The following is a 19156-nucleotide window of genomic DNA, read 5'->3' as shown; positions in this document are numbered from 1 at the left end:
CTGTTGAGTCCAGTGCAGTAGGAAGGAGATGATGATGGCATAAACTAAGGTGGTAGTAGTGGAGATTTTGATAAGAAAGGTTAAGTGATTTGTCCACAGTTATACAGTTAGTTAAATAGTAGAACCAGAACTATAACCTGGCACTATACTCCCTGGTCTCTTACCCTTTTTTTCTTTTCCTGATAGGTGGGTTTGAAGTCTAGAAGGGTGTGAGACTTCGAAGATAAATAACAATTATATTCTACTAAGATCAAAACAAAAAAGGAATTTTAAGAATTTAGTGTGTTTTTTTCAATCGCTTCCAAATATATATATATTTAGAACTCACAGTAAATTGGGAATTGCAACTTGGAAACACTTTAGAACATGTAGAGTTGTGATGTGGGAAAGTTGAAATTCTTTTTGCCTTCTTTCAAGGAATGACTATATAGAATTTTATTTTAACCAGATCAGTATGTTATGCTAAAACTGATGATGATGATAATAATAACAGCTAACATTCTTTAAGCACTTACCATGTGCCAGGCAGAGTTCTAAATGCTCTACATGTATTGTCTCATTTAAGTCCCACACAATACAGTGAGGTAGGTGCTATAATTTTCTTCATTTTACGAATGTGAAAACTGAGGTACAGAGAAATAGAAGTTACTGGCTCAATATTGCACATGTAGAGGTTGTCGAAGCAGGATTCCAGAAATTGTGCCAGTAACTTAAAAACTGTATTCTAGGGTGACATCTGAAAAGATACATATCAACGTGCTTCATATGACTGATACCGATCAGTTAGAGTTGGCACGCATGATAAATTCTTTTTGCCATTCCTGCCACAGAACATTATTGGTGATTTGAAATATTCTGTGACAGTGAACTGGCAGTTTTAATAGTATGAATTTTAGAGTAAATTGACCTGCCTTGCTTATCTCTCAGTAAAAAAGAAAATGTGAAATGAATTAAGGAGGCATGATGTGTGTCAGTAGTTCTCAGTAGCTGTGTGGCTGGGGAAGAGGGGAAGAATTTTTTGAAAATGCACCTGGTGATCACCAGGTGCATTTTCAAAATAAGCTACAAACTTGCAGAGGTTCTGTGCTTCCCAGGAGGCAGGTTCTGTTGCTGCTGGCACCCTCTGATGTAGAAGCTTTTAATCTAAAATGAATAAGAGAAAGGACAAAGAAATGCATTCAGAACAAATCTTTAATGCATTAAAAGATCTGTCACAGACCCTCACACCAGGAAAATGCTGGACACGTCCTGCATATTCCATTAATGAGGATATGAAAGGCACATGCACATATGCCAGGTGTGGTCATCACTGTCACATGTAGAAATGCAAATGTAAGGACACCCTGACACAAGTTTCCCAAAGAAGATTCCACACCAAAAAACAAGGTTTTTGTCCAGTGTCAAATTTTTAGTTATGATATTTAGATTAACTTACTCATGCACATTTAAGATCATACACATATATGAACATGTGGTTCTTTAATATACACATTAAATAATATATTAATGTAGAAATATCACCTTTTGCACTCGCACATGCATCTTCAACACTTCTTTTGAGTCATCTGACTCTCTTTTCATTGGAAGAGGTTATATACTCATACAGTTCAACAACCAGGAAAAAGGAGCTCAGAGTCTCTGTGTCTGTGCCTCATTTTTAGTCCCTATGTGATATGTCCCTTCAAATGTTATCTCCAGCCACCAGTGCTCATTTATAGAACATTAGGAATGTCAACATTTCATTTGTCCCCAAAAATATATTTCTTGATCTCTAATGTAAGCAATGAGCATGTTGCCTTAAAAAAAAAACCAAAATGATTTATTTAAATATGTAATGTATTCACATGATTCAAAATTCATAAATTTTAAAACACACATTTAATGAAAAGTCTCCTTCCCATCCCCATATCCTATCTTCCCAATTCCCACCACCCACTTTACAAGTACATACTGTTGTTAGTTACTTTTGTAGCCTTCCAGGTTTCTTTATGGATGTACCACAAATTCAGATATACATTCTGATTTTACTTTTTAGTGAATGTAGTAATATGCTGTAAAGTTTTCTATAGTTTGCTTTATTAATATAATAACATATCTTGGTGATCCTTCCAGTTGTTGGTCTTTTACAGCTACATGGTCTTCTGATGTATGGATGTACCAGAATTTATTTAATCTGACTCCAACTGTGAACATTTATTTCTAACCTTTTGCTACTATAAACAATGCTTCAGTGAATAACCTTGTATGTGTATTATTTTGTGAATGTACCAGTAGATCTGTAGAATAAATACCTAGAATTGAAATTGCTAAACCAGAGACTGTTCAGTTTTGATAGCTCATTATTAATTGTGCAACCTTGGTCAAGTTTCACAGTTTGTAGAATAGAAGAAATAATAGTACCTAGCTCATAGGGCTAAATGTGTAACACATAAGTGCTTAGAATAGTGCCTGGTACAAAGGAAAAGCTAAAAGAATTAGCTGATGTTATTGTTGATGTTATTAGAACTACCACCAAATTACTTTCCGCTGGGAGAGCTATTTACAGTCTCACCAACATGTTTGATTGCTTGTTTACTCCTGTACCCTCCACCCCAGCCTTGTCAGTGTTATCAAACTGTAGAATCGTTGCCATCCGTTAAGTGAAGATAGTATCCCTTCGTAGTTTTAATTTTTATTTTTCTTATGATGAACAAGGTTAAGCATTTTTTATGTTTAAGTAAAATTTGTCTTTCTTTTTTGGTAATTGTCTGGTTTTTGCTCATTAGATTTTACCTATTCTTGATCTTTCCTGATTTTTAAGAAATTCTTGTTTGAGAAATTAGTCCTTTTTGTCCTTTGTACTGTATTTTAATTTTCTTTATAGTGATCTTTCCTGTACAGAAAAGTTTAGTTTTTATAAAGTCAGATTTATCTATCTTTTTCTAAAGGATTTTACTTTCAAGTACAAGTTAGGATGACAAAAGAATTGTATCACACTTCTTTTATTAACTTTTGGGGTTTTCTTTTTTACATTTGAATCTTTGAGCCATTTGGAATTAATTCTGTTTATAAACGTGAGGTGTGGGTTCAACTATATATTTTTTCAGGTAACTATCCTGCTGTGCCAAAGCTATCTACTGAGTAGTCATGTTTTCCCCAATACTTTGCAACGCTACCTTTGAAGTATACTCAGTTTTTGTTGTCACATGCAACTGTTTTAAGGCTTTCTGTATGTTCCCTTGATTGGCCTGTTAATTAAGCAGCAGAACTGTACTGTTTCAGTAATGGATGTTTTAAAATATGTTTTATATGGGGTGGAACTTGTCTACCCCCACTTATCCTTCTTATTTGTCGATTTGCAGTGCTTTTAAAAGTAAATTTTAAAATACTTATTTGTAATGATAATAAACACTTGAATTATGAAGTTATTTCCTAAAAATAATTAGTGTGTTGTCTCCCTTAAAAAAATACTAAACTAAACGAATTCTATTAGTAAACTACTATATATATCCAAAAGTACCAAATATTGAATTTGTTTCAAGATAATATTCTAAAATACCGTCATGTCTTTAGAATGAAGTAATTGAAAAAATATTCATTAATATTAGAGGATTTCTGGGAAACCATGTAAAAGCAGGTTTACTAAAGGATATTTTTTTGGGGGGGAAGCCCTAAAATTTATATACTTGAGTACATATGCTATTCCAGTTATATTGATCACAGCTCTCTAGAGCTTTGCTATTCAGTATTGTACCCACTAACCACATGTGGCTATTTACATTTAAATATGAATTAATTTAAATTAAATACAAGGAAAACTTCAGTTCTTCAGTTGGTCCAGCACATTTCAAAGGCACATGCGGCTATTGCTACTATTTTGGGCACTCCAAAGTTGAACATTTCTCTCATTCCGGAAAGTTCTTTTGGCTAGCTCTGTTTTAGAATATGCTGCAACTTTAAGAGCTGTATTTTTTATGTATGGTAGTTTGGTTGATTGAGTCAAAGAGGAAAGACCGTATCTATTGAAGGTTTTAGCTTTGGTAGGGATTCAGATAGAAAAGAGATGAATGTCTGAAAAAACATCAAGCGAAATCACTTGATTAAAAGTCTGATGTACACAGTACTTCAGCAAAGATAACATTTCAGTCACCAGACTTTTTGATAACGTACTCTATCACCTAAATATTTTTGAGCACACCTCCCAGTACATTTTAAATTTACAAATTATCTACTTGCACCACTTTACTCATATATTTTATCTGTATTATAAACTATGCATATAAGTTAAAAACATTATATGAGAATTAAATATAAGGTGATCAAAGGGTACAAACTCTCAGTTATAAAATAAGTGACGGGATTGTAATGTATAGGGTGGTGACTGTAGTTCATAACACTGTATTGTATATTTGAGAGTTGCTAAGAGAGTAGATCTGAAAAGTTCAATAGTTCTCATCACAAGAAAAAAAAATTTGTAACTGTGTGGTGATGGATGTTAACTAGACATATTGTGGTGATCATTTCTCCATGTATACTGTATCAAATAACTTTGTTGTACACTTGAAACTAGTATAATGTTTTATGTCAATTAAAAAGAGTTAAATATAAATGGGAGTTCCTTCATGCAGCCTGTGAGCTGTCTTATATATGTCTTGAGGTACATGGGCCGCATTATGGAATTGTGTAATATGGTGGGGTTGTATCACAAATTAGAGAATCTGGATTCTGGAAAAAAGTTACAAAAAAGTAACTTAAACCTCAGTAAGCATTCCTTTTTCTTGTTAGTAAAACAATATTTACGTTATAGGTGTATAGTGAGAATTAAATGAGATAATACTAGAGGTATTGTTTGGTTAAATAGTGAATAAAAATATTTAATGGCAGAAAATTGTATGGCCTGTGAAGGTCTGTAAAATAAATGTTTAGATTTGGCTTTGAAATAATTTTTATAACTTTATTAAAACCTAATGATAGTACAGCATATAGCTTTTCTAGGCTTGGATTATGTTCTTCAGAAACAAATATAGGAAATTATATCGAAAGAGTTAAAAGACCTTGATTAAAAAATTTTTTTTCTTAGGAGCCACATCATTCCTTTTTAAAAGGTTTATATTAATCGGACTCATGGAAGCACCTGGAAAAAATGAATCCTCTTCTATCCTATATATTTTTACTGTGCCTCTGTTGTACAAAGGATGCAAAAGGGATCACTACATTTCCTAAAATGGGGCTGTTTAAATAATTGGCTTTCTGTTGCTTCCAGTGTCAAAGAAAATTATGATTATTCCTTATTCGAAGGACGTTAATGGTGTTGGAGGTACTGACTTGAAAGGTGATGTATCAACTATATTTGTAGGTGTTTTATGACTTAATTTGTCATTTTTAGAAAATACATTGTGCTTTACTGAACAAGCTACATTTGGATAACAAAATTGGCAGTGAATTTCAGGAAGAGAGGTTTCTACTTTTTAAGAAAAGTATGTATTGTAAAATATATAAAAAAGGCATTCACATGTAGTAATCACATGGATGCCTGAGCAGCATTGTATAATCAAGCATCTAATTTTTCAGACACATCTTACCCCTCTCACAAATCAGAAAATAATGTAATTTTATTGTTAAGAACCCTCTTCTCTCTCCCCTGCAATTTAATTAATACTTGTTAAGAAGAAGTAGCTGTCAGATTAGAATTGAATTTTTGAATTTTCTATTGTCTTATGATGGAGTGGCAATCTAAATCTTTTTATTTAGGTATATTATTTTCAAGAACTTTTAAAATGATAATTTCTCAGCTTTTCTGATTATGAAGAGAAAGTTTTAGCACTTGAATAAATAGATTGAATGGTTAATTATTTCCATAAAAGGCAATAATAGAGAAGCCATTTTAAAAAGAAAACAATGAAGATATTTTTAAGTAAGAATAGCTGTTATCCTCAAATTGTATTGTTTTGCTCAAAAATTTTGGTGATATATACCTTTAGGTTTAGGTACAGGCAGCTTGTAAGTTTCTGTGGTATTTCAAAGTGTGGTAAAACAATCCTTGGAAAGGCAGTAGTAAAACAAGCCTAGATTCATTACTAATATTTTACTTTTCTGAAATCATTCATTTATTCTACAAATATTTATCACATTTCTACATAGTAAGTACTGAGGATATAGTGGCCAAAAGGTAGACACATGGCCCATGTTAGAACTTATATTCTAACAGGAAAGTACATAAACATACAAAAAATAATTGTTCTAATGAATATTAAGGAGATGAACAGTGGACTGAGATGGAGAGAGTAGTGAAAAAGTACCTACTTTGAACATAAATGCTGTCTGAAAAGGACTATCTGAGGAACTGGTACTTAAACTGAAATTAAAAGAAAGAGAACTAGCTACAAGATTTAAAACGGAATAATTTTTAGAAACCTCACCATTTATTTGTCTTCTTTGATATCTCTCAATAAGTTTTAAAATGTTTTTTTCCAAAATGGTCTTCTATATCTTTCCATAAATTTATTCCTAAGTACCTTATGTTTTGTTTGTATTTATCATAAATTATATATTTAAAATGTTTTATTTTCTAACTTTTTTTGAGCCAGAGTATAGAAATATAATTCACTTTAGCATATTTATCTTATATCCAGCAATCTTCTAAATTATTTTTAGTTTTAATAATTTCTTTGTACATTCTTTGGGATTTTCTATGTAGAAAACCTTATGGGTATATATTGATAGTTTTGTCTCATTTATTCAATCTTTATACCTTGTATTTATTTTTTCATTTCTTATTGAGCTGGCTAAAAAAACGCATTGTAAAGTTATTAGTGATGGGACATCCTTGTATTATCCCTGATGCTAAAGTAAATGCTTTCAGGATTTTTTCCATTAGTATTGATGTTTGCTAAACGTTTTAAAGTATATATATTTTAATCAGGTTAAGGCAGTTTTTATTTACTCCTATGTGATGAGAAGTTGATTCATAAGTGGGTGTTCAAATTTATTGTGTGGATTCCTGTACCGACTCATTGTAAGTGTATGATTTTTCTTCATCATTCACTTAATGTGGTGATTTACACTGAGAGATTTTCTCATTTTAGCCATCCTTGGATCCCTGGGATAAATTCAACTTGGCCCTTGCTGGATTTGGCTACCTCAACTTTTAGGACTTTTGTGTTTATATTCCTGAATAAGAATGATTTGTCATCATGTTGTATATTTCAAACATATACAATTTTTTTTTCTTTGTCAATTATACCTCGATAAAGCTGGAGGCAGGGGGAGAGTGATTTGTAATTTCCATTGCTTGTACCAGAAATGTCAGTTTTTGTATCCAGGTCATGCTATCCTTATAAATTCTACATGCTAGACTAATTTGTGTGAGATTGCTATCATTCATTAGGAAAATAACTCTTCCAATAATGCATTAGGAGCAGACCCTTGTAAGTTCTTCAGATGTTAGGAGCTCAGTCATGATATTGGAGAGACTCTAAATTTTAATCATGCTGCCCACATGAACTTACTGCTGTACTTGTAAATAGAGACAGTCATAGGGTGAGGAAAAGGCGTGCTTACTTGCCACTAGTTGTAGATTATAATGTCAGGGATAAGTGATGAAGGATGGGGATGATTAAATAGTCAGAGACGGTGGTTCTTTCTTAGAGAGGTAAGTGAAATTTTCCCTAGACTGCTGTTTAGCAGTGATAGATCAAAGTCGTTGAAAAAAGTTTGACTTTCCTTCTATCATCCTGGCAGCTATTCCTGGAGAAATAGACTATGGGGAAGCTGCTTTCTCAATCTGTAATTTTTATAAATGATACTTTGATAAAACTTGGTAATCATGGCAATTAACTCGCCTAGAATTATCATGCCAAAGTGTATTAATCTTTATTAAATATGTAGTTCAGCAGTCAAGCAGATTTCCTTCTAACACATTGTAATGCAGTGTGTAGTTCAAACATTTTTATGAAAAGAGTTTACTTTCTCTGGTATAGGAAAGTTGGAATGTATACCTCAGTAGTCTGAGAGACCCATTCGTGGCGAGTGCAAGATCAAAATTTCATTAAGGTGTCCTGTTTTAAAGTTTCATATGAATATCACTACTCCATAATATATTTATGTTTATGTTAATTTAAAAATATTTTTCTCTGATCTCCATAAAATATCTATGACAAGATTATGCCACATTTATTTATGACATTGGCAATCCTTTATGTTATCACTGAGTATTGATGTGGATATAGAAATCCCAATTTAAGAAACACACATTAAGTCATTCTGTACTGGTCTCATCATGAAACTATCAGAATTAGGAGGACTTTCTGATTTAAGTAAACATGTACCTCTATGACATCAATGTGCCAAAAATTGAGTGAGAAAAGAAGGAAAATATTTCACATAGGGGCACTGTGTCTAGCGTGGTACTCTTGGCCCATAGTACATGCTCAACAAATAGTTCTTGAAGGAACTTTAGAAAACGTATTAGTTTTCTAAAAACTGATACGTTTTCTAAAAACTGATCTCTGGTAATACGTTTTCTAAAACGTATTACGTTTTCTAAAAACGTTTTCTACGTTTTCTAAAAACTGATCTCTGGTAATACGTTTTCTAAAAACTGATACGTTTTCTAAAAACTGATCTCTGGTAAATAAGAAAAACTGAAGGCATAAGAGAATGTTTGGAAGTATAGGGGGTCTTCTTAAGTTGCTGGACAGGTTTTTTTGGTTACTAGGAAGTATATTTTAAGGAACTTTCAGAATCAGTGTGGGAAGAGCCATCTGCATTGTTTGTCTTAGGGTTTTATCATTCCATAAATTAGCAAGATACTAATATTTCTTGTATTAGAGTGGAATAATTTATTGACGTAATGTGGTAACCTAGTTCCTCAAAATGGAGGTAATTTCTGGACTTCTTGGCCTTGCCCATCTGATTTGGAGGAGAGCCTGATTGGAATGGCCTTACATAGACTTTTTGGCATGGCCACATTGTCCATTCAGCCCCCAATACTCTCAGGCATATTGGAGCATTTGGGGAGCTTTCTGAGCTATTAATGTCTCTTTGTTTCCCCTATGGCTGTTCCTTTTATATGCATGTCCTCAGTAAGTATTCCCTAACATAGTAGAAGTGAGTGAGCTGGCAGATTCAGTCAGGACATTTCCGAGACCCTAACAATTGTCCTTCCATAATCACTCTGGAGTGCCACTCTAACCCTAACATGTATTAAATGCTTAAGTCCCAGGCACTTTGCTAACATGTTGTTCAAAAACAATCCTGTGAAGTAGGTACTTTCTTTTTCCTCATTCTACAGATGAGGAAACGGCAGCCTATCACAGAACTGAATTTAGTTAGCTAAGGTCAACACAGTCAAGATTATCACCCATGGATTTCAGAGCGCAGGCTCTAGATCACTGTCCTATAAATGTGTGTGATTATGAAATTTTTAAAATTCATGGAAAAAAGAGAAGAGGAGGTAAATACAACTTATTAATACCATAAGGCAACTGAGAAAGATGCAGTAAGGATATTTATTAGATATAAAGATACATTTCCTTTTCTGGGGAAATTTTTGAATCTAGATGTTCTGGATTTCTTAAAATTTACTTTGGGAGGTACTTCCTTTTTTTATGCAAAAAGAACAAGCTCATTGATAGACTCTAAGGTAGTTGGTAAGGTGACATAGAGGGAATGCCCAATGCAGTGTGGATCTGAAACCCCTACTATGTTGTAAGCTCCCAGCAATAGGGACCTTCCCTCTCGTATTCACCTCTGTGCTCTTGGTCATGTTCCTGGGCTAATGCCTGGGACACAGTAAGCACTTAAAGATTTGTTGAATGAATGTTTACTTTTATTCTCAATTTATTTGTTCTTTCATCTTATTGAAGGTAATAAGAAACTGTATTTTGGAGGAGAATAGAGGTTTAAGGAGCACAAATAAATAAAATTAAAGTGGGGGGCAGGAAATTTTTTTTTAAAAAATCAACTTAGATTGAGTTTGCCAAATAATTCAAGAGAAGAAAAGCATAATTGAGAGCTGGTGGAAGGATGTTGAAAGTGCACTGTTACATGGACCCACGTTCATCATGTGCAAAGTCTACTTTGTAAGACTTGGACCAGCTAGATGCGGGGGAAGAAATCTACCTCTAAGAGTTACGAAGAAAGTTAAATGAGATGCCATGTGTGACATGCAGCTCAGGACCTGATCATAGTAGGGACTCAGCATTGCTGGTGAGCAGGCAGATGTTAAGAATGTGCAACATACATGCACAAACACAGCTCCTTTTCCTAACTCTATCCATAGCTTCGAGACACCTCTTGTAAATTCCTCTTTTTCTTACTATCAGACCATTCTTGATAACGTTAGAGACAAAGAAATCAAAGATAATCAGAAGGCTATCCAGCAAGAATGTAAAGGAAATCGTACTGTTTGTCATCTCCTCCTTAGTAGTAAAGGTGATTTCACTCATCTGACTGGCTAGGTAGTTACCCATATCTTGTGCCATCCCTCCAAAAGTTAATTGCTGTCTTTCATAGTCCTTGCCAAATCTAAAGCTATTCTAAAGTAATTCCTAAATACCTGCACTTCTCTGCCAGAAAGTCCAGATAACCTCTCAGAGTCCATTTGCAGGAGGACATAGTATAGCCAAGCAAATCCAGTGGAATAATTCTTGTCTCTATTAGTAAATGTAAAAGTTCTTGCCTCTGTATTGAAAATATATTGAGAGAAATAGCATCAAAAGATCAACCTTAAATCTTAAGAGCAAAAGGCCTACCTAATCATCTTTAAGCACACTTTAATCTCTCAGAAAAGCCCGATTATTTTTTAATGTTTAGTGTTAGATCAAATATACGTACTCTAGATACATTGAATTTACCTCTTAAATAGTTTATGAGTATACAGGTAATCCCATTTTGGTCTCCAAACTTTATTTATTATAAAATATTTTTGGAGATGTATATTTGTGGAGTATGTTCTTTTTAAAAATATTTTAAAATATTTTTCATATTTTATTCACTACCCTATTTTATTTGCTACCCTAACTTTGTGATTATACAGTTCACATCTGTAATATTTTATTTATAAATAAATAGATGTTTCTGATATAATTTCCAAGACAACATTTTGTCACAAAGGAAAAAACTTGTCTTTATTATGGGATTCTAAAATGTTCTATCACTTATATCTTTTTTATTGTTAATAAAATATGAATTATCTGTGAAAAAAAATTTATATTTTAATCATTTGCTTAAAGAAAGGTAATAAATAAACTGTATTTGCATGGATTTATCTAACTTTTCTATAAAAATCCATCTATTTCTGATGGTTGTACTTATGGGAAAATATGTTCTTGCAAATTTAAATGTATAAAAGTCATAGAAAATTAAAATCTATAAAAGGCCTATTTTAATAAAAATTATTAAAATGTTATAGGGTTTCTGGATTGGTTTCGCTTTGTAAAGTCAGCTTTGAGGGAATAAGGAGGAAAACCTCCAAGGTGGTTAAATGGGTTTGAGCGACTCAGTGCACCTGTGGTTGTCTTAGCAGACATGTGCTTCAAAAAATGAGTAACTGTTAAAAATAGTGTAATGGTCTATAATCGTAGAAATGGTCCACAGGGCTATTTCATTAGAATGTAGGCTTTATTTCCTAGCAGTAATGAATGATCTGCGTGGATTCATCCAAATTATTTTACCCACTTTCCACATGACCTGTGACAAACATTCATGACATGATATAACCAGGGTTCAGAGCTATAACTGACGTGGACAGAACCAGTATGTCACTTCTTGGCCCTTTAGCCGTCAGACCATTCTCTAGATAATCTTGAACTGAATCAAAGAAACAAAACAAGCTCAATCTAACAAGTAAAGGAAGGGGCACCCTTCAGCTGAATCTAGGATATTTCCAAGTTGCTGGGATATGACATGAACCTCATGCATCTTTTATTCTTTGATCTGACACCCACCTCCTAGACTGTACTTTTCATGGATGAGAAATAATGAAGCATAGTAATTAAATATTACTTTAACATTTAATATGTTGATGTTAATTGTGGACTATTTTTAGCATGATCATATTTTTCTCTTTTTTTCATTGTTATTTCCTTTATTTTTTTTCTCCATTACCCTGTTCCTTCTCAGGGATGAGTACTTTTTTTTTCACTTTGTAAGAGTTATAGTAAGAATTTTTAGTGAAACATGCCACAAGGCTGACCTCCAAAAGTTGTTTGATGTATACCTCACCCTGCAAGACTATTACTGTTGGCTTTAGGCCTTCATTTCCTATCTCACCCTACCCCACCTGTTCTTCCAGTGAATGCTATCCAGTTAAAAATATCAGATAATCTTATCTTTTCTTCCAGTGCCCACCCATACTTAGTCAGTTGCCAGCCCCTACTGATTCTGTGTCTCAGGATCTCCTCCTCTCAGTATCCCCTGTATCAGGAATCTCATTGTTACTGCTGCTTTCCTGGTCCTGGTTTGAAAATCCAAACACCCCCCAGGGAAATCCCTTTAGTACCTGGCAGCTGCCTCTCTTTCCTGTTTTGCTATTCCCCTACTCACACTCTAGGTACCAACCTTGACAGACCACCTTCGATTTTTAGAAACTTCAAAGTAAACATGCTTCTAGGACTGTACACCCTCTTTGCTTCACATGAACTGCATTTCACATTTTCTGTATCCAGTTGTTTTTTTTTTAATTTCTCCCCTTAGGCATGAGTCCTTGAGGGCAAGGTCTGTTTTTTCACCCTTCATCTTAGTTCTTAACAGAGACTAGATGGATGCTGAGTGAATGCTGCAGGATGAGTGAGTGGGAATGAACCAAATCCTCATCATTTTTATTGCTGTCTCCATAGTCCCAGTGCAGGTTAATTGGTTTCCTTTCTTCCCCTCCTCCTCCCTTTCTCTTTTAAGCATCCTTGCATATCTCTGACTCAGGAATCTATCTGAAGTATACTTCAGCCCTGGTCAAAAACTTTCGGTAGCTTACCTTTTCCTACAGAATCCATTTCATGCTCAATAGCATTTACACCCTCTAGTGGTCAATCTTCAATCAGCCTGTCCAGCTGCATTTCCCATGTTTCTTCTTGCCCACCTCCAGCCTCCAAACCTATCTCTTATCCATTGTTTTGTCACACTCTATATAGCATAACATCCCTGTGATTTTATTTATGCCATACCCTCATCCAGGTGTCTTCTTCCCCACTCACTGCCTAGCAAATTAACACTTGGAATGTCCCCTACCAAAGTTGGAATTAATCCTCCATGCTGTATCTTTCTATATACTACTTTAATTTTTTTCCTCCATTATGATATATATCACATTCTGCTTTGTATTATAGCCTTTGGTTTTTGTTTTATTTTTGCATATCTGCATTCTAAAAGATAACAAACTCCTTAAGGTAAGAGCTGAATCAGTTTAACCTTGAAAGCCACAGGCAAGCTAGCTTGGGGCTATTCACTCACTATGGAAAGAGCATGTATTTTCACTTGAATCTCCATGATGCCACAAAAAGCTGTGTGATCTCTTTTATTTCTTTCTCCCAGTTTCCCAGCTTGTAAAAGGAAGATAATATTACCAAATTTGCAATATTATTATGCAGATTAAATGAAATAATATATGTAAAGTATATAGCTTAATACAGTGGCCCATGGCAGAAATACAATAAGTGGTCATTATTATTGCTGCTTTTTCTGGTGCTATAGTAGGTACTCGCTATTGAAGAAGGATATTTTTTTGTTTGCCTGAGCTCTTAGTATTAATGGTTTTCACTTAATTGTATGGCTCATTTCTAGCTGAATATAACTGAAGCTAGAGATTACCCATTAGCCTTGCAGTTAAATCTAAATCTTTATTTTTCACTATATTATAATCTTTTATTACTTATTCTGATATTACAACATTTTCCTGGCAAGAAGGATTGCTTCCTTCTTCAGTTTTGCCACCAACAGAGGGCCAAGTCGTTTCCAGTATTTGTGAAATGAATGATTCAAGCTTTAATCCTTTTAAACTCAGTCTTTTCTATGCTGCTTTCCGGTAGAAACTATAATTCCCTACTTTTAGAGTTATTGAAACCTGCTCTGTGGTTATAGGGGTGCTGAAGCACTAGAGGGGCTTCTTTGGCCCGCCAGGTGCCTAACACGTTACTCTCCCACTTCGGTGAAATTTTGTTCATTGTTTATGTTGAGAGCCTGGATCGCACCATCTAAATGCACAGTTCCTTGTACCAAAGAACTTGCTAAAAGTGCAGTCAACTAAGGGAAGGGAAATCTAATAATATGCCTTTGTAAATTGGTAGGAAAGATAAGAGTCCAGATCCTTCCTAATTTGAATTAAATGTTTTGTGCTTATTATCAATTAGAGTTTCTTCAAGTCAAAATTAGGGGAAGATGACTCAGTGTGAGGAAACACCTAATGTCTCTTTTTTCCTTTTCTAACTAAAATAATGATGGAATCATCAAAGAAATAAAAAGTGGTCAGTATATATATATATATATATATATATATATATATATATGGCCTCCAAAAAAGTGACAGGAATTGATCATGTATATTTAGAACATATGTATCCTCTTCTACACTGATGAGAGTAAATCAAGAAATAGCACTAGAAATTAAGACCTAGACCCTGGCAAAGAAATGGTATGTTTCCAGAGACCAAAATACTGGAAGAGGAGAGGGAATCCATTTCCATTTCACCAACTGATGATGATGGTGGTAATGGTGGTGGTACTGGTGGTAATGGTGGTAATGATGATAGTAATAGATACAGTTTAGTAGAAAAATTGTCAGGCACTGTGCACATCAATGAATGTGTTCATTATCTCAGGCAACTTTTAATAAAAATCCCTTCGAGATAGGTAGTGTCATTTTTATATTCATTTTACAGATGAAGAAACTAGGGCTTCAAAAAGTACTCTTACCCAGTGTCACACAGCTTGTGAAAGACAGACGTGGGGTCTGCGATCAGTCTAACCTATCATTAGTCATCTTAATCCCAGTGCCATGCTGATCAGGCTACAAAGCTTCTTTCTGTAGGTGGGAGTGAAGTCAGAGAACAGGACAGGACTTCTTTAGGAATGCAGTAGCTCTGGGCCAGAGCAGAAGCACCAACCAGCCTGACTACCACTAACAAGGGCTTTTAGGAGAGGGAGTTGCAGATTGAAAAGGGGAAGACTTTGTTTAAATCCCTTACGGCAGTAACACCATTTTAAGCTCCATCAGGAGGGGAAGGAAGATAGAATATATGATTTAGATACTGTGTTTCCTGAAGCCACTTTCAGTAAAGAACTTTGCCAGTAATCCCACTCCACTCCAGTGCATGGCACTTTTAGACTGCAAAACCTAAGCAGAGGAGAAAAACAGTGCAGTTACAGTTGGTGTAGGTACCTCTTGATCCTAGCTATAAACAAAGACACTTTTCTAATCATCTCCATCTGGCTGTGAAAATGGCAAGATTCCATCCAACAACCCAGAGGAGTGAGGTTTTGTAACCGGCCCCTGAGCTTTCTCCGGATCCTGTTTGAGTTTGGCCTGTCAGTAAAATTTTACCTTAGCTTATTCTCCAGCATCCGCAGTCCACCATGAGAAATCCCATTAACATCCTTTTAGACAAATTCTCTGTGATTAAGCAAAATAATTACCCCCAAAGAGTCATACATACCCATAAAGTAATAAATGGCCTCACTGAGATAGTTTACAAACAAAATAAGAAAGTGAAAAAAACACATCTTCCCGCCACACACAAAACATGAAAACCAACCTTACTACTGAAATAGATCTCCCATAGGTAATAAAAGATTTATATAATACCAAATGTCTATTCTTAGGGAAACAAAAGCAAATATGGCTGCAATGAAATAAAGTCAGCAGTGAAATTGCACAGCAAAATATTGACAAATGAATAAAAAGAATATTTCAAACAAGCATTGGAAGTAAAATAACATTTTTTTGATTCCAAGACATACATTTTCACATTTTAGCATGTCTGTAGTGGGGACCTTCTTAAATGATAGCCTCTTTCAAATACTCAGAGCCAAGGAATAGTGGTAACGTATAATATGCCCCTTTTAAATCATGGGAGAGGTGGTGTCATTTCTGCTTGAATCTCTCTGGCTTTGGGTCTCATTTAATAAAACCTAAGATGCTTACCATGGACTGCATGGCTCAGTAAGATCTGGTCACCCACTGCTTCTCTGACCTCATCTCCTAAGAGCTTCCCTCTTTTTTAACTCTGCCACCTGCTACAGCCATGCTGGTCTCCTTATTCTTCTTGGACCATCCAGGCATGCTTCCACCTCTAGGCCATTGTCCTGTTTCTTCCTCAGCCAGGAATGCTTTTCTGATTAAGAACCCCATGGTTCACTCTCACATCAACTTCAGATATTTATTCAAATGACAGTTTCTTATTTAGGCTTTCCCCAGACATCTTATCTAAAATTGCATCATTCTTATACTCCCTATCTACCTTTCTGCTTCGTTTTTCTTTTTGACACTTATTATCAAATGATAGTTCATATTTCATTTATCTTGCTTATGGTTTGTCTCTCCCCAGTTGAATATCAGCTCCGGTAAAAACAAGGATTTTTGTCTATTGTCTTCACTGTTGAATCTCCAAGTCCTAGAATAATGCCTGGTATGGAGAAGGAACTTAATAAATAAATGTATGCTGATTATATGAATAAAATATGTATAAATATATAAAATATGCATAAATATATAAAAATTTATATAAATATAAATGTGCTAAATATAAAGCAATAAATTGATGGGTTCCATGCTCAAAGGTTGGTGGGTAAGTTGGGGAGGAGGTATGACTGTCACACTCAGCCTGTCTAATGGAGCGTGGACTAGGTGTCAGGTGTCTTGTGATATAAACCTGCCTCTGTTACCAGCTGAGTGGAATGTGACAAGTTAATCCCCTGGGCCTCCAGGTTGGACTACATAATCTATACGGATGTTATAACATGTCAGTTAACTGAGCATTCTGCTAAAAACAGCTGAAAAATGAGGAGTAGGAAGGGGAAGCTGAACATGTGAAACCATATCTTTTTTTTTTTATAAGCAGACATTCATTTTTAATTATTATTTATTTATTTATTTTTGTCTGTGTTGGGTCTTCATTTCTGTGCAAGGGCTTTCTCCAGTTGCGGCAAGCGGGGGCCACTCTTCATCGCGGTGCGCGGGCCGCTCATTATCGTGGCCTCTCTTGTTTAGGAGCACAGGCTCCAGACGTGCAGGCTCAGTAGTTGTGGCTCATGGGCCTAGTTGCTCCGCGGCATGTGGGATCTTCCCAGACCAGGGCTCAAACCCGTGTCCCCTGCATCGGCAGGCAGACTCTCAACCACTGCGCCACCAGGGAAGCCCCCAACCATATCTTTTAACATAAATATTTCATCACAATCAGTGGTAATTAGAGAGTTATTGCAAAAAAATTTTGGAATAACTTGTAGTCCAATTTCCTTTGCTTTATAAATAGTGTAACTGAAGCCCAAGATTAGAGAGATTTAGGTAAAGTCAAGTGCTAATTGGTGGCAGACCTTAGAACTCTACTTGACATCTCTGAATCCAGTGTTCTCTTTACTTTAACTAGTTAGTATACAGGGTAAATACTGGTGACTTTTCAAAAAAAGTATTTTTCTTAAACTGTTTTTTATAATATTCAGCTTAGACTTTATGAATTCACTTAGTGGCAGGAATACATAGATCAGTTGATCTCTTTGTGATCTAATCCAGCTTACGGAAGAGATTGGAAAACTGGAAGATAAAGTGGAGTGCGCTAATAATGCCTTGAAAGCAGATTGGGAAAGATGGAAACAAAACATGCAAAATGATATCAAGTCAGCATTTACAGATATGGCTGAGGAGAATATCCACTCTTATGAACAGGTAATTAGTGATATGTGGTATTGCTTCATTTTTAAAATGTTATCTTCTCTCTTACTTTCTATATGTCTTGTGTTGAAAGAGTCTGTTCAGGAACCAAGTGTCACATTCAGAAGCCTCTTCGGTGGCTCAGTGCCAGTGGAGTTGCCAGTTAATATAGTAACGCTGAACCCACCCACTGACACAAATGTGTATATGTGGAGGGAGGGTGATAAGTTTTCCTTCCTACACAGCATGCCCAAGTACCTAATTTGAGCTGAGCTTGATGTGAGAAAGAATTATGCTACCATTTTATTGTGTCTGTTTTCCCCTCAGTTTCTTGTTTTGGAAGGATTTGAATTCTTCAAAAGCACTTGCACATGCTTCCTAATGATTCTCCTATCTTATTTCCTTTTCCTCTCTTTTTCTTGTATTAAAAAGGGTTTGCAAAATGAGGAAAGGGCCAAAGGTTTGAAAATTAGTTCAGGGCTTATACGTTATGTCCCTGCCATCCCTACCATGCCTTCTGTAGCTATTCAAAAAATCAAAAAAGGAGCATTAGTTCAGTTTAGTTTATAGTTCAGTTGTTTTTTTGTTTGTTTGTTTTTTAATTCAGGAAAGAGCCTAGTCAACATTTTTCTTTTCAAATGATTACCTTTTTTTGAACAACTAACAATTCCGAAAAGTAGTTATTATTTTAAATGAATTTTATGCTATCACTTTCTTCATCTAGCATATTCTGAGAGTTTTATAGTTTTAATTCTTACATTGAGGTATTTGACCCATTTTGAGTTAATTTTTTTTTTTATATAGTATAAGGTAGGGGTACAACTTCATTCTTTTTCTTTTTCTTTTCTTTTTTTAAATATTTACTTATTTATTTTGGCTGCGCTGGGTCTTGGTTGTGGCATGCGGGCTCTCAGTTGCAGCATACACACGGAATCTAGTTCCCCGACCAGGGGTCGATGACGGGGCCCCTGCACTGAGAGTGCGGAGTCTTACCCACTGGACCACCAGGGAAGTTCCCATTCATCTAGCGTATTCTGAACATACTTTTCCTGGAAGGTATATTTTAAACATACATCTTTAACCTTATCTCTGACTGAATTAATAACTATACAAAATTGATACATTAAGAGAATTATTTTACCCTTTGTAGTCTATAGTGCTTGCTAGTTTAAAGGTACTTTAAACTAAAATTTTTTATATTTTGCAAGATTATCTAACTGATACTGATATTTTCATTCAACAAGAATTACTTGAGCCCCTACTACCACCAGACACTGTGCTGGGCCCTGGAGAGACCACAGTATGCAGGACAAACATGGT

At 35.0% G+C, this 19156-nt stretch overlaps 1 protein-coding gene across 5 annotated transcripts in view; it reads left to right on the top strand.

Annotated features, from left to right (window-relative positions):
• Window positions 1-19156, top strand: part of SNX7 (sorting nexin 7) — a 98273-nt gene that overhangs the window by 59858 nt on the left and 19259 nt on the right. For all 5 annotated transcript variants that reach the window (XM_033433462.2, XM_004263064.3, XM_033433435.2 and 2 more), the window contains one exon: window positions 17699-17851. In XM_033433462.2, coding sequence (XP_033289353.2) covers window positions 17699-17851 — 153 coding nt within the window. The remainder of the gene's footprint in view (window positions 1-17698; window positions 17852-19156) is intronic.

This window comes from Orcinus orca, chromosome 1, assembly GCF_937001465.1.
Source record: "Orcinus orca chromosome 1, mOrcOrc1.1, whole genome shotgun sequence".
In the NCBI taxonomy this organism is placed as follows: Eukaryota; Metazoa; Chordata; class Mammalia; order Artiodactyla; family Delphinidae; genus Orcinus; species Orcinus orca.
Note: the sequence above shows the minus strand (reverse complement) of the source record. Positions and strands in the feature narration are given on the sequence as shown.